General features: G+C 38.8%; 1 protein-coding gene and 1 non-coding gene across 2 annotated transcripts in view; one reads left to right on the top strand and one right to left on the bottom strand.

Moving 5' to 3' along the window:
- The first annotated feature begins 7,565 nt into the window (after positions 1-7,565).
- trnaq-uug (transfer RNA glutamine (anticodon UUG)) lies at positions 7,566-7,637 on the top strand. Its single transcript has one exon. It is a non-coding gene; the product is annotated as a tRNA-Gln (tRNA).
- Positions 7,638-10,593: 2,956 nt separating this feature from the next.
- The window catches only part of calcrl2 (calcitonin receptor-like 2), a 28,810-nt gene continuing 22,481 nt past the window's right edge, over positions 10,594-16,922 (bottom strand). Inside the window, exons 7-13 of the mRNA XM_017487285.3 lie at positions 16,609-16,735; positions 16,254-16,407; positions 14,998-15,058; positions 14,846-14,909; positions 14,487-14,705; positions 13,338-13,379; positions 10,594-13,047 (exon numbers count right to left, since the gene is read on the bottom strand). Of these exons, the coding sequence (XP_017342774.1) occupies positions 12,775-13,047; positions 13,338-13,379; positions 14,487-14,705; positions 14,846-14,909; positions 14,998-15,058; positions 16,254-16,407; positions 16,609-16,735 (940 nt within the window). The 3' untranslated portion in view covers positions 10,594-12,774. The remainder of the gene's footprint in view (positions 13,048-13,337; positions 13,380-14,486; positions 14,706-14,845; positions 14,910-14,997; positions 15,059-16,253; positions 16,408-16,608; positions 16,736-16,922) is intronic.

Genomic DNA, 16,922 nt, shown 5'->3' with positions numbered 1-16,922 from the left:
GTAGGAGCTCTTCTGTATCTTCTTCTATCTATCTATCTATCTTCTTCTTCTGAATCACTGAGCCTTGTGCACCCATGACTCTTTCACCGGTTGTCCTTCCATGGACCACTTTTGGTAGGTACTAATGACTGCATACTGGGAACACCCCACAAGACCTGCTGTTTTGGAGACGCTCTGACCCACTCGTCTAGCCATCACAATTCAGCACAGATCCTTACGCTTGCCCATTTTTCCTGTTTCCAACACGTCGACTTCGAGAACTGACTGTTCCCTTGCTGCCTAATACTCCTTGACAGGCACCACTGTAACTAAATAATCAGTTATTCACGTCACCTGCCAGTGGTTTTAATGTTATGGCTGATCAAGGTATATAAATAGAATAAGCAGTGTTAGCTAAAAACCCACTTTCCTTTTTTTTTTTTTTTAGAAAAAAAAAAGTTCTGGGTTACTTTCAAATCCAACAACATTTCCAAATCTCTGAATATTTCTCATGATAAGCAAAATGGTGGTCAGACAGGATATTCCAGTGTCTTATGGGCACGCAACAGTACAGCATCATAATAAACATGGTGACAGGAGGTGTGGAATTTTATTGCCCTTATAATAACTTCCAATCACGGAACACTGGCCAAGTTCAAGCTGGCAGGCTGGAGAATCAGACCTCTCTGCCAGGAATATACTTAGAAAATTACACCATTTCTCAGCTCGGAGGACACTGCCCTAGAAAACAGCACATGAAGAGACTGTACCCTGAATTACAAGATGTACCACACCCTGTCTTCGTCTTCTATCAGCCGGTTTTCTTTCAAGCTCTCAGCAACGTGAGCCCAAAGCTGGATCAATGATGCAATGTGGGTTCTGGTTATTTTTAAAAGGATTCAGTTAAGAACACTCTGTCTTTGGCAGTTTCTCTCTGTATCACATCCTGAAGAGTCAATGTTTGGCCGTGCCGTGCTATTTATGTCACACCGGCCTATCCAGAGAAGCCCCAGCTCAGAATTGGACCTCATGCAAGTCTCTCTCTCTCTCTCTCCTTCTCTCGCTCTCCTTCTCTCTCGCTCTCTCTCTCTCGCTCTCTCTCTCCCTCTCTCCATCTCTCTCTCTCACTCTCTCTCTCCTTCTCTCTCTCTCTCTCTCTCTCTCTCTCTCTATATATATATATATATATATACATGTCTCTCTGTGTTTGTGTCTGTCTGTCTCGTCTCTTAAGTAAGACCAGAGATGGATTACAGTCAGATTATCCTCTCTGTCAGTGTCTTTCATCTCCATCATGCCCCGTGCTATCTTTATACTCTATGTCATTTCTTCATTTCGTGAATAATAACTCTCAAATGTTAGTGCGGTGTGCAACTGAGTGAATGATTCTCTTTCAGACTCAGTTTAAAGGAGTTTGTGACTTTTTTACACCCTCTGCTGCTTGTGAGGTTAATTTAAAAAAACACTAACAACTGACAACATCTTCCCCTTAACTAACCCCACAGCTTCAGCTGAAACAAAAAATTATGTGGAGGCGTTCTTCGTGAGCCACTTTTTAAGGAAAAGCGGCAAGCAGTTTGGATTGGGGGCGGGGCTTATGGTATGTATGGGCTGGAACAATAGTAGCTTGAAACAAAACACGTTTTCAATTTTGCAGGGCTAAAATATATAGTGCTAAAATTACAGACTGTAACTTTAAATTCACATTTTAATTTAATATCACACGCCATATGTGGGTAAAAACGGAGGCCTCCCAGTGTCTCACCCTTGGGAGTGGAAGGGGTGAGGGGGTTGTGGGGGTATGCTGAATATACCTCAGCTAAAATTATAACAGATTTACCGAGATCGCATTTGAACTGGATGCTGCGATAAAATCCTGCAATCAACCTGAAAAATGCAAATAAGAGCTGGAATGAAACAAATTCATTTTAAGTCACTGGAGATCTAGCTGTAGTGTTTCTCAAAGTGAGCTTTTTTTTGTCCGATAATAAATGAGGAGTGCATTCCTTTCACTTCAGCTGGGAGATGGAGAGGACGAAGTGTTAAATGGAGGAGAAATTATTTCAGGCAGATATTTGGCAGCACCACAAGTCCAGTGGGTGGAGCTGGACCAGATCCAACTCCTTCTACAGTCATAGCCCTTACCCTAACCCTAACCTTAATTCATGAGACACTCCACAACACACTTAACAATACACCTCTCCAACCTGAAACATACTGAATTGTCTCCACCCCGTGGACACTTGGATCGACTCCGTCAAGGTAAAAGGAGCTGGATCAGGTCCAACTCCATCCCCTGGACTTTTGATCGAATCTGTCCTGGTAGGAGGAGCTGGATCTGGTCCGTCTCCACCCCCTGGACTTTTGGATCGACTCCGTCAAGGTAGGTGGAGCTGAATCAGGTCAGACTCCACCCCCTGGACTTTTGGATCGACTCCGTCCTAGTAGGAGGAGCTAGATCAGGTCCCACTCCAACCCCTGGACTTTTGGATCGACTCTGTCCTGGTAGGAGGAGCTAGATCAGGTCCGATTCCATCCCCTGGAATTTTGGTTTTACTTTGTCCTGGTAGGAGGAGCTAGATCAGGTCCGATTCCATCCCCTGGAATTTTGGTTTTACTTTGTCCTGGTAGGAGGAGCTGGATCAGCTCCAACTCAGCTCCCTGGACTTTTAGTTTTACTCCGTGCTGGTAGAAGGAGATGATCAGGTCTGACTCCACCCCCTGGACCGTTGGTTCTGTACTTGTAAAACCAAAACTGTTGTGGCAGTCACTTTTATCATGGTTTAGTTTGATGTTATGGATTGACATTGGTTTCTATTTCTAAAAACAATTACTGCATGTTTACCTTATCACTCTTCTTTAGCAAGCTAGCAAGATTCATTCAGGTCATTTTACATTAGCTAGCTAATAGGTGCAACTTTTGCTTTTTTCCCCCCTGTGAAAGCAATATTGACAATTGTAAATATCTGGTGTGAAGGATTAAAAGCACAGTTTGGATTTGAGCACCAAATTCTGTATTGTAGCAATTTCTTACAATAAAAATACAAGGATGATGCATGGATGGCATGTTATGGCATGTGAAATGGCCCCCATCGATGGAGTGGAAAATTGCTAAACTAAACTGGACACTCTGGTGCATGTGGCTGGAATATGTTGGAATATGTTCGGACTTGCCAGAACTGAAGCCACACTGGAACCGGCAAAGCATTTCTGTTTGCACTGCATTCACTCAGACAGTGCTGGGATTCTGGGCAGACAGTCGGTACACTGTACCAAACTGCCAGCCAGGGTAATTTATTTGTTTGCCCATAGCCTACTGATGGGGGTGATTTTTAGACCAAAGACTCGTGTGTTTTAAGTGTAGAAAGAAGTGCGTTGGATTTAAACAGACATGACTAGCAGTCATTTTTTTTTACAGTGCCATCTGTAGTTTAACACTCATAGCCATAGCAGCCAACTATTTTTTCCCCCCATTAATATATGTACACGCCAGCAGGTTGTTGTGTGAGAGTCAGTTTTTGGGAAGGTCTTGCTAGAGATATTAAGCACAGATAAATGTTCCTGGCAGAATTAAATGCCAGTGAAAAGGTCTGGGTGAAATGAATCCTCAAAAAGAATGGGTTCATTGAGCGTCAATGTTTGATAGTGCACTTTTAGGGACAAGTTTGTAACTAAAGGAGCTGGTTTGTCGTTTATTGAGGCCCCTGCTGCATGTGAAGGGAATTGCAATCACAACTACATAAAAGCAAAAACGTGGCATCCTGTGGTATAGATGAACAGAAACTGTGGTATAGAAGTACAGAAGTTATTATAAGATGGTGACACAGTGATGCAGTGATTAGTGTTCCACGTGTTTCACATGTTCTCCCCATGTTCTTGTGGGTTTCCACTCAAGTTTCCTTCCACCTCCTACTGTACAAAGCATGCCTGTTGGTGGATTGAGGACACTTGCCCCAAGTGTGTGAGTGCCTGTGCGTGCGGATTGAAGCCTATGTCTGGCCCAGAAATAATAATAAAAAAGAATTTTGAAGCAATGAGGCAAGGGAGATCTATTGCGTGGTATTACCCTAAATTACAGTAACAATTACAGTTTTTTAAAAATTATATTCGAACTTGTACAATTATCACAGGTCTAGAAACACTTGGAAATTACAAACTGCAACTTTCAAGTAGGTTGTATGATAATAAATGCAACAGACTGAACTTACATCATGATTTTGGTTGGTTCTTTGTCTAAAGGATAATGCAGATCTACCACAACATCAATTATTTTAAACAGAGGCATTTCTCTTCCTTGCCATGGCAAATAAAAGGAAACCAGAACAATACGTTCCACGTTAGTTTGGTAACAAAGCTTGCTACACCTGGCTCCACTTATGAAGGGGTTAGGTAAAGCTGTCGATGCTGTTCAATTATGTGACTACCCAACATCAGGATTGACAGAAACTCATTTATATTTAGCATAATCAAATATAGCAGTTTTGAAAATAAAACATAACGATGGGTCGGACATGGCCTAACATGCCACACTGCTTTTTATATGAGAGTAGTCTGAGCTTTAAGTACTCCTCCCAAAGGATATAGTGTGTCTGATTAGCTTTTGTACACTTTTCTTGCCTCAAGCTTCAGAATCTGTGGTTGGTCTTATGACATGTTAGTTGAGCAGTCTGTTTGTGTAAAAGTAGGCAGTTCTTGGCTGCGTTTATCGAAAAATCTCTCTACAGATCTGGTTTGTGAAACTACTGAACGAGTGATTAGCATCAGTCCTCACACACATGGAAGCTTTAGTCGTGTTTCCCGGAACAGTTAGTTCCAGGACCTTTTTTCAAGGGACCATTCCTGGACCATTCCTGTTTTAACTTCTTGAGCTTCTCTGTGCACTGTTTTCCTGTGTGAACAATGCCAAACTAGCTTAACCGACTTAATATTTTAAAATATACTTTTTCATTGTGGGTCGCCGTTTCCAGTTCCTGTATTTCGTCCTCGGCATAAATACTTAATAAGGCCTGAAGCTTGTCGTTGGTCCATCGGTCGTATTTTTTAAGAAACTCCATATTGTTGATTCGAATTGCAATGAGCAACTGTTACTGTACGTGCTGCAACAGACTTTTAAAAATGGTGGTTGAGATAAAATGCTGCGTGCACTCAACCAATCAGCATGTTCAGCGTCCAAGTCCCACGCACCAAAGTTCCTGAAATTTTCAAAAGTACCAGCTCCTGAGTAGGGACTTTCCAAGGGGGAAATATTTAGACCCTGGTCCCTGTGGTGGAAACACCTTGAGTACTTCCAAAAGTCCCTAGTTCCTGGGAAAAGTTACTGGAAACATGGCTATAGTCTTAAAGATGGATCATAAATCTAGATTAGTGAATTTGGATACTCTGGGCACGAACATGCTAATGTAAAGGTTACTTATGAGACATAATGCTAATAGGCTTACCTGGACCCTTGGTACACTAATTACACTGATTCTGGACTAATAATAGTCAGTGAACAAGCAGCTGATTTGAAAGGAATTTATTTGGTCTTGATAGAAAGACTATTTATATTATTGCAAGAACAGCTCTGTGCAAATCGGTGGAACAAGGTGGGTGTGAAACACATTTTTCATTCATTGTAAGTAAATCTTGGTCAAATCATTTATCCTCTGGTTCACATTAAAGACCTTCCCATGTATGGAAGCACTCATCTGTATATAATTTTAAAACATTTTAAATATTAGAAAATGTACATAAAGAGGATTTTGAATTCACAGAAATAGTGTTAGATAGAAAGGTCCTGGTGGAAGTGCTGAATGTACTGTAGATACCGTCCTGCTGGAGTACAGCTCCATCTAGTGGCAATAGAAAACAGATACTTAAGGATATTACATACATTAGTGAAAAAATATAATTTCCATTTAATTATAAACCTTACACACAAACCTGAACCCTAGTGACACAACACCTAGTGAGTCATGCTGCCAACAGATATTCCATATTCAGTAGAATACGCTGCACAGTTTATATTAAAACAGTCTGTACAAGATTTCACAAATTTTTTATTTTTTTTTGCTGTGGCCAAAAATGCTTGATTTTGCTGCAGCTTTTTTTTCTTCAAAATTTGGGATGCAACTTGCTTTTTTTTTGCAGAAAATGACATGAATTAGCGAAATTGCAATTGCATGAAACTCTTTTGCGCAGTCTTTCGCAGTGATGTTTGTTGGTAAGTGAGACCTTTTAGCTGTACTCCTGTTCCACGGACGTGAATCAAAGAAGGCTTTGACTGAATACGCCTTGCGATGACGTCACATGATGAGTCTGCCCAAATCTGCAGAAAATCTGCGGTAAATTTGAAAAATTGCAAGCTCCTCCGAATACTGAGTCGTTTGCTTGGTTTTGCGTTTATTTCTGCGATCAAAAAAAAAAATCTATTCTACTCTGGTCTATTCTAATGATGGTCTTTCTACTCTTTCTATAAAAAAATGTTGTAATCTATTATTGTCTAGTCACAACAAAGTCCATTTCATCCTTTTGATTCTATTCTACTTATCGTTCTGATTAAAAGAAGAAGAAGAAGAAGAAGAAGAAGAAGAAGAAGAAGAAGAAGAAGAAGAAGAGAAAAATCTAGAATCTATTATTTTCTATTGTTGGCTTTTTAATGAAAATGCAAATTAGTCATCTGACGTCATCTGGTGACTTCTAGCGACCTTTAGAGCAAACATTAGCTAATTTCCCCTTAAAAGAGTTGGCAACGCTGTTACAACTCCAGAGATTAGTACACAATTGTGGGTTTTTTATCCTTTAATTTGTCATCAAACTGTATTAGATGTGCTTTTTGGATATTACACTTTATTCATAGATCCTCCCTTATTGTAATAATCGTCTTCGCCGATTTTCCCTTATTAGAGTGTTTCATAAATCTGCCACGTTGACTGCATTACTAGTATCCTAGTTTGTCTGCAGGGTGCACTATTGAGTAGACAAGGGCTGAATCCCAAATATTACCCAACACCCTATAAACCTGCACTACCCGGTATGAAATCAGCCTATGTCTAGTGCACTATAAGTCCACTAGATAGCGGTTTAGGCTTAGACGCAGTGTGTAGCAAAACATACGCTATAACGTAACTTTAGTAGCAACACTGATGTTGTTTCTTTTTAGATAATGATGAGATGTCCTGATGTAGCGTCTTTAAAAAAAAAGCAAACAAAACGATTTAAAAGTTGTAATTCATACAATTTCTAATGCAACATACATGCTAATAGCGTACATTTTGCTAGGTTGCTTATTGCTAATCCTAAATCGCTGTATAGTGGAAATATAGTGCACTCCATGTAGGCTGTTTTCATTTCAGCTGTAGGACGGGTATATAGGGCGTAAATGGCGATTGGTATTTAGCCCTAAGTCTTGTCTAATACACTGCAGCGATGCCGTAATGTAAAATGGCGTCCAAGTACCTTATATGCCACTTTATGCACTTATGCATGTTTTTGCACTACAGAAAATAGACAATACGAGTAATAAAACATTATCAAAGTTAGCTACTGTAGCTACTGTAACGGATACAGAATGTTTGTTCATGTGAATTGCCGGCTGTCTCCTAGGCGGTCCCATGGTGTAATGGTTAGCACTCTGGACTTTGAATCCAGCGATCCGAGTTCAAATCTCGGTGGGACCTCGTCCTTTTCTGTATCATAAAATACAATCAGGGGGTCTGTCATCTCGTACTGATCATTACAACCGATATCTGATTAAAAACAAGATAGCTGATATTAGGAACATGAGCATAACAGTTAAAATTCATGTATTCTGGGTTCATTTTGGGGTTCACGGGATTAATCCACAGTGAATTTGAGCTCTAGTTAGAAAAGATGCTATTTGGATATATTAGGTTAGCTGGGAAATTAACATTTTTTATGATTTAACTATTTTACTGGTAAAGGGTTATATACATAAATTCATGGTGCTAAATACTAACTACCTCATGCAAAAATCTGTTAAAACATGGAATGTGTTTAGTTTTATAGTAGTATTATTTGTTTGTTCTGTGCGTTAGTCTGTATTTGTAACCTCACCCTGGTGATAATGTATTTTCACCTTGTTTACAATACTGTCTAAATATCACACCCTAATTTTATTGATCTTTGCTTTATGCAAACAATATATATATATATATCACGTCTAACTTTACTTGTACAGAAATCAACCTCATGTCATTTACCATCTCTGTAGAAATGTTCATTTTGGTCCAGTCAGTGCATTTCTCTTCCTATTAGTTGCGAAAACGGTGGCATCCTCCTCTGCAGATTCCCGTCAGGGTTGAAATGATTATTTATACAGAAACATGAAGTTTTAATTAGGAGCAGAATTAACCTATTCTTTTGACTTCTGTGCTTTTGAATAGCTTCAAGGTTTCTTGTTCGAATAAACTATTGAGCTATTTCCTCTATCGATGAGCTATTTCCTGGCCTTGGTGGCAGCTCTGTGTGCAAATTATTGTCCCTCGGTTCTGTAAGCATGACACAATGCATGTTTAGTTCTCGCTATAAGATTCATCCTCAAATCAAGTATTTAATGAATGTTGGAACATAGTACGTAAATCTATACAAATACGGTTATATACTGTCATATAAGTATTTAAATTCTTATTGAATGGTTTCTCTATTTATATGGCATCCCGTGCATGGTGTATTCCCACCTAGTTCCCAGTGTTCCTGGTATAGGCGCTGGATCCACCATGACTGAAGCTTAGTGGTTATCACGCTCGCCTTGCACCTCTACAGTTGGGGGTTCAAGTCCCACTTCTACCCTGTATCCGTGAAGCTTGCATGTTCTCTCCGTGCCTCAGGGGTTTTCACCGGGTTCTCCGGTTTCCTCCCCCAGTCGAAACACATGCACTGTATACATGCATTCCTAAGTTCAAGCAATTGTGCCCTGCAGTGGGTTGTGTTGGGTTGTTCCCACAACCCTGTGTAGGATAAGCATTGTTGGAAACGGATGGCTGGCTGGATGGATGTTTATGGATGGATGGATGGATGTTTATGCCTATAAGGGAAAAAGTGAACAGCTTTGGAGGCTGAAAAATTTTCAGGATCAAAAAAAGTACTCATAGCTTAGGAAAATAAAAATCTTGGCAATGTTTAAAGGATTTTTTAAAAGTATGTTATATAATAAATATATCAATAAATTAAATGTTCTAACATAATATTATATTATAGAATTTGTATGTTTTTATAAATCTGTTAAGTTGATTATGCGATCCGTTTTCTTTTGTTTTTTTTATGAACCTTTTTGGCACATGTGCTGTAAGTTATAGGTTTTTCTTGGAAAATCACCGGACACGACCTCCTCCCTAGTGAAGTGTGAATTGGGCTCTGTATCAGCACGGGCATTGGGCTGGGAAACAGTGTAGACAAAACAGGGAAGGAATTAAAGTATGATGTAATAGTTTTCATGATAAGCCAAACATTCAGTGGCACCTATTTGCCACATTTATGTGTTTGAGTATGATACGATCTGATCATGTGCTATACTGAATCATACATACGCTATATGCGCATATGATACACTGTATGAACCTGATGAAAAGGCATTTCATATCGGAAAAGTCAGGAATGATTGTGTCAGATATGGTAATTGAACTGCATATCTATATTTTTATCTTTCTGTATAAGAGAACTTGGGTTTGATAATAGATTATTTTGAGCTATCTTTCATTTAACATTTGTCCATTTGTACAATGGACATTTATTTACAGAAAGAGAAATCTGTGGGACTTACAATTAATTAATTAATAAAATATCCATCCATCCATTTTTCAGAGCTCTTATCACATACAGGGTCGTTGGGGAGCCTGGAGTCCATCCCAAGGCAGGGGACACCCTGGACAGGGGTGCCAATCCATTGCAGTGCACAACCACACACACACACACACACACACTCACACACCCATTCACACACTACGGACAATCTGGAAATGTCAATCAGCCTACTACACATTTCTTTACGCTGGGAGAGAAACCCCCAAAGCACGGAGAGAACATGCAAACTCTGCGCACAAAGGACAGGGGCAGGTTTCGAACCGCCTACCCTGGAGGTGCGAAGCAAACGTGCTCACCACAAACCACTAAATAAAATTTTGGATAAATTGTTTTAACATTTAATAATCATTTTGTTTTACTTTGGAAGAATTTTCCTTTGGATCGTTATATTTTGTTCATTTTAAAAGTCACTTTTTTAAAAATGCAAAACATTAAAAGCAACATAATTGTGCGGCTATTTTTATGTTTTGTTTTGTCTTTAAACCCCAAAGTATGTGAATATATTTCTACCCAATAAAACCTTCACACATCACATGAAAAAAAACAACAACTGCAGTTTATTGCAAATAAGTGTCACAAATGTGTCTCTCTCTCTTTATATATATATATATATATATATATATATATATATATATATATATATATATATATATATATATATATAACATAATCTCTATTATTATTAGTGCTTAACGAGTGTCCAGATTCCTCTAGAAAAAAAAAACTCGATTCAATTTTAATATATGTCACACTTTTAAGGTCTTCAGTTGACTCACCCTCATAAAAAAACGAACAAAAAACAAAACAAAACTGTAAAGCGTGAGTATCGCAGAAAACGAATGTCCAGTGCAATAACATTTATTGTGCTCTTTAAAACAATAGCATCCGTTACACAAACGGAGAAATGACAGTTATTCACACATTGGAAGTTTGAAAGGAATGTTTCAGTCAAGAAATCTGACCAAGAGTTCAAAACGAGCAAAAAGACATGTCTTTGCACAACTCACGATAATATACTGTAAGTTTAGAGAGGGGAAAAAAGCCTCCGCTAAGAATAAGAGAAGGCAGTGGGTGAAAAACACACAGAACGCCTATTTACAAGTGTGTATACACATATTTAAGAAGTAATTACATATTTCAAATGTTATCAGTGCTCGAACAAACAATCCAACTTCTGTTAATTATTTTTTCCATGTGGGTCGATCCTGCAGAAAAATTTTTTAAATCAGTAGGTACAAATGAGTTTAGTGGCAACCTGCTGGGACTTTATGATCTAATATTTGGGGTCTGATGAAACAAAAATGTCCTTTTTCACCTTTTATAGACTATTTGTACAGGAAAATTCAGCTAAATCCAAATCTGTTACAAGTGTTTTGACTCAATTTTCCACCAAGTTCATCGTAGCCTATTCCAAGCCCATCGTTTAGATCGCTCCGTATCGCACCAAGCTACCAATCTGGGAGGTGAACAAATCGTAAATTCATTGCCTAGCACAAATAAAAGCTCCAATTTTCCAAAGTCCTATGTTTTTTTGGTCCCATGGAAAGCTAGCTGACTAGGCTAAAAAGTGGTGGTTAATGTGAAATGAAAGCATACAGTGAGCTAGTTAAGTGCATTAATACAAACTCTATCCTCGTCTAAGAAACTTTCTAACGTCGCACATCATGTCACAAAAAGTCAGCTGGCTAAAATTTCGGCTATCCGATACGGAGTTCCGTCCTCCCGTCGCATGTAAAAGATATTGCTTGAGGTTAGCTAGCATCTCTTGATACGTTTACCTGCGAGGTGACGTACTGTGCAGGCATAGCTGTGATAGCATCGTTTCCACATATCTCTGATTCTATGCGAGCTAATTACAGCAGTGCCAACATCGGCCGTTTTGCCGTAGCATTTAAGAATTTTGACTGTTTGCCACAACGATGCTTTTCAGCTGTCTCAGCTAAAGCAGCGTCAGACTGAAAGTGAATCAAATTTGTTCGTGTTGTCGAATTGACAAGCATCGATCTTGTTAGAAAATTATATGAAACAAATTTGGGTCTCTTTGCTTAGTAAAAAATAAAAAATGGAGGAATAACTTATAACTAAGTAGTGCCCATTTAATATTCACCTAGCTAGCTAACAAACAAATTAGCCAGCTAGCTAATGTTATGTGTACATTCTGTATATATTGTAAAAATGTGAAGCAGGGGCTTAAAGACCTACCAGAATAAAAAAAGTGTTGATGCCTGGATAACTTGAGGACTTTTTGTGGTTGTTTTTTCTCTCTCTGCATGCTAGGATTTTCTTGTTAGCACCTCTGTAATTAACCTGACTACGATAAACCAGGTTGGAAAATGTTTATAGTGTAGCAGGTGGTAGGATTCGGAACAAGTAACTGGTGCTATAGTTACAGCATTGATGTGTGTGCCACATTTAAACGTAGCTACAAATAAAAATGTTTGTTTTGTGAAAGTCAGTAGGACATCGATTGCTTGTCCATGGGGCAACTACAAAGAAAACGCTTTGTGCTAGTGATTTGTCCACCCCCATAAAGGTTACCACATGCTTCTTCCTAATGTTTAGGAGGGTGCTAAATGCCCTATTCTGATTGGCTAGAGTTGCACTAAATGACAGACTGAAAGGAAAATGAGACTAACTATCCCACCCAAAGTTCAACGCTCACTTGGGTTCCCAGACTGACATTCAAACTCGTTGACATTCAAACTCGTGATCTCCTGACGAAAGGGAAAAACCTTAGACATCGCTCAAGAGCTCCGCCAGACTTTTAGTCGCTTCTTTGAACATTCATGTTCATTTATTTACAGTGTTGGGAAATAGATGGACGCCATATAGGACGCCCTTTAAATGAAAAATTTGGACCAGTTAGTATAAAGCAAATTATACTAACCACATTTTAAAAAATATTTTTTTTACCACTGTTCACATTCCTGGTGACGTGTTTCTTTAAAAGAGCTTAGGTTTGAAGATTTAAAGAAGTCTCTTTCCACTTGAGGGTCAGATCATTGACGACTCCAAGACTTTGAGTTTGTGATCTTCCTCGCTGAAACTGCGCTTGCCGTTGCTCTGGCCGTTGAGGACCAACATGGCTGTGAGAGTTCTGTCCTCGTCCACCTGAGGTGGCACATGTTCCAGACTCAGGGTCCCTCGGCTGGTCTCAACGATCGAAGAGTTGGTGTGGTAGTTGTGAGAGTGAGAGTCAGTCGTCACCAGGCGATGCCGGCATTGTACCCGATACTGGGCAAGTTTACGTCTTACAGCTGAGTGCACCTGGAGGTGGACATGGCGTAGAAAAAATGTCTTGATTTCAGACACTGTTAATATCAACTCTAAGACAACTAAATGTAATATGCGTTTTTTTTTAAGTGCCCGATTAAAGTGATTTTTCATCCAATAATCACAAACACTTCAGAGATTCTCTAGATTATCTAACTCTAGAGTTCCTGCAGGTGTAACCGAACAGTGCACATTGGTCTCAACTACTATTTTAAAAGCTTGGTGTTTTTTTTAAAAATTTAATTTATTTTGAGATTAGAAATGAGATGAACATGAGTTTGTACCTCTCCATTTCCAAAACACAAGATGATGGCAACAAGGAGGCCCTATAGAAAGAGAAATAGAGGACCATTAGTCAGGAATATGCAAGATTTTATTACATTTAGTCATTTGGCAGACGGTCTGAACGATCTATATCCAATAATCTTATTTAGAACCTGGGAAAAGTGCAAGCGACTAAAAGTGGAATTGGTAGCTTCTGACATTTCAGTATTTCAGTTGATATATATATATATATATATATATATATATATATATATATATATATATATATATATATATACCTTATGTAACCCAGTGATCTAATAGTCTTCAATAAATGTAATGCAAAGAATCCAGTGAGCCAAATTATCCGTTTATTATTATAATGCTAATCCCTGTTTTTATGAAATAACTTCAAAGGGTGTCTCTAAGGGCTTGTGTGTAATGTGTTGAGTAATTTCCTGCATAAACCAATGCATTTTCAGAACAGTAGGTTTAATTCCATTACAATCATGAGCCATATGCCTGAGGGATTCATTTTATAAGATCAAAACAACATGACTAAGCCTGAAACATTGCGAGGAGTAAAACAGATTAAGTGTTTAAGCATAGTTCATCTAACAAATAGCTGAAACAATGCAATGTATAGCTAAGTTATGCTAACATACAGTCCCCTGTGAAACTGTAGGAACAGTTTCACAGGGGAAGGCCAATTCAATTGTATTTTCTGTAGTGTAGACTGAAGACATTTGGGTTTGAGATCAAAAGATGAACATGTGAAGAGAGTTCAGAATTTCAACTTTTATTTCCTGGTATTTAAATGTAGACGTGTTAAACGACTTAGAGCGTAGCCCATTTTGTATCAGAGCACCCAATTTGTAGGCGAGCAAAAAAATGGGACACGTGACTGACAGGTGTTTCTTTTTACCCAGGTGTGTCTTGTTAGATTGTTTTTTTAAAACAATAAACAGCTCTGAACATCTACTCTTGGTTTTAGCCTTCGGTTTCACCACTCTTGTCTGATATCCATCTTTTGATCTCAAACCCAAATGTCTTTGATGTATAGCACAAGCAAATGAACGGGACAAGCCATTCCAATAGTTTCAGAGGGAACTGTACATCTCAAACGAAAACAATTGAAGACATATTCTGGTCTGTAGTTGAGCACACACCTGAAAGTGCATGAAGATGTTCATGAAGAACTCGTAGACGGCCAAGGGCAGTCTGCCTTCAGGCTGCAGGGGCACCAGGATGAAGTGAGCGCCCATCAGGGGCACCAGGATGAGGGTGGCACGCACGGCCTTCATGTAGGCATTGGACTCGGTCCTGTGGGTCACTCTGAGCTTTGTGATCAGAACACGCACTATGTTCAACAGGAAGAAGAGGTTCACCTGGATGGAGACAACATTGCTAAAACATCAGATTCATCATTGCATTTCATTTCAGACTTGGCTATACAGGTGGAGCCAATCACATTTGAAGTTTTCAGCCATGGGATGCGTATCAGGAAAGCAGCCATGTGAGCACTCACCACCAGGGCGACGTGGATCGGGCCATGGACGATGTAGAGAAGGTTAGAGTTGCTTATCCAGCAACTGGGAGAAATCACAAGCAAACCTCATAAACACAAGTGTTTTAAAAGCAAATGAAAATTCTACTCAAAAACAAGACCAACTTATTTACTTGTCGTCATAGAAGTGCAGACGGGCCACAGCGTGAATGACAGCTGGAATAATTGGGAATCCTGAAAAGATAGAGAAAAAAAAGATCCATTAATAAGATAAAATGCCTTTTTTAATTGAGTGTAATTCAGAGGGAAGTGAGAAAGTGAGATAGAATAGGAAGTGTGTCAAAATGGCATAAACTGCCAGTGAAAGAAGAAATAAAACTATAATATATTATTATCAGACTCATTCCAACAGTGCTGAGTGGTATTATTATCTTGACTGATAAGATTCACCTTTCGGTTTAATAAAACCGTAATCATAATTAAACGTCAAAGTGAATCAGACTGAAACTAACCTGACAGAATGAAATCAAAATAAGGTGAATTAAAGGAAGAAAGACTGGCGTAAATCAGGTTAACGTGAATCAAATTTGTCATCTCACCTCCCCGGTATGAATGATTACATTGTAACTGAAACTGAACAAGTGATTCGTTACGAACTTATAAACAGCATTAAAGTGAATGAGATTCAAGTGAGTCAGTATAAAGTGAATCAGTCTTGATTCACTTATTACATAGTGATTAAAACTGAATCATTATGAACTCAAAATGAATCCCTAGTAACAGCATTAATGTGAATCAAAGTGAAGTGAATCAAAACTTACAATGAATCAGTTGCAATCACATTAGACAGCATTAAAGTAAATTTGACTCAAGTGAATCAGACAAAATGAATCAGACTCTAGTGAATCAGACAAAAGAGAATCCAAAGCTGACTTCTCCCTGCCACAGTCTCAGTAATTGTACAGTAATTAAAACTGAACTGGTGATTCATAATGAACTCATGAACAGCATTATAGTGAATCAGAGCGTAGTGAATCGTTCGACAGTGAATCGAATCTGACTTTTCACTCCCAATCTGAGTTAGTGATTACACTGTAATTGAAACCAAAATAGTGATTCGTTATAAACTTATGATGAATCAGTAGTGATCAACATTAAAGTGAAAGAGACTGAAGTGAATTAGACTAAATCAGACTATAGTGAATCAAATATAACAAACAGTATTAAATGGAATGAGGCTCAAGTGAATCAGGCAAAATGAATCAGACTCTAGTGAAGCAGACTTAAAGTGAATCCAAATCTGACTTCTCACCTCCACAGTCTCAGTAATTACACAGTAATTCAAACCGAACTGGTGATTCATAATGAACTCATAAACAGCATTAAAGTGAATCGGACTCAAGTGTATCGGATGGATTTGACTCCTTACCCCAGCCCAGCAGGTAGTACCAGCCCAACTGCTGCTCTCCCACAAACACAGCCACGATGATGAGTGTGTGCAGGTAGATCCCCTCACACAGCATCCAGAAGTACGTCGAGCATGCTGCGTAATGAATCAGACTGGACAAGATCTTACAGCCAATCTAAAAACGGACATTACATATACACACATACACACATTACACATAAATAGATGGTATTAGTTGAAATTAACAGATATACAGACAAGTTCTGTGAATGGTTAACATCATGAAGGAGTCATACAGATCTCTCCAGGGATAGCATTAAAAGTCAGATATGTCCTCTGTATTTAGTAATAACTACACGGATCGAGACACACTCACTTGGTTGGTGGCAGCTAGTTGCTCATCATGGAAGATCATAGTTAACCAGATGACCATGAGAATCGAGTTGAAGATGAAGGACAGAAACATGTTCTTATGGAGAGAGATCCTCTGGCAGCTTAGACACCTGCACAGACATTATATATACATGCAGTAATACAGCTAATACAGTTGTATATAGTATATTTGAATGACTTTATTTCAAACTATGAATTTGTGACTTGTCATTTGCGAGCGAGTCAGCTCTTTGAGTCGACTCTTTAACGTGACCATTGAAAGCTGACTCGCTTTTTTTTTTTTTTTGAGATGTAAGC

The sequence above is a fragment of the Ictalurus punctatus genome, chromosome 15 (assembly GCF_001660625.3).
Source record: "Ictalurus punctatus breed USDA103 chromosome 15, Coco_2.0, whole genome shotgun sequence".
NCBI classification, from domain to species: Eukaryota; Metazoa; Chordata; class Actinopteri; order Siluriformes; family Ictaluridae; genus Ictalurus; species Ictalurus punctatus.
Note: the sequence above shows the minus strand (reverse complement) of the source record. Positions and strands in the feature narration are given on the sequence as shown.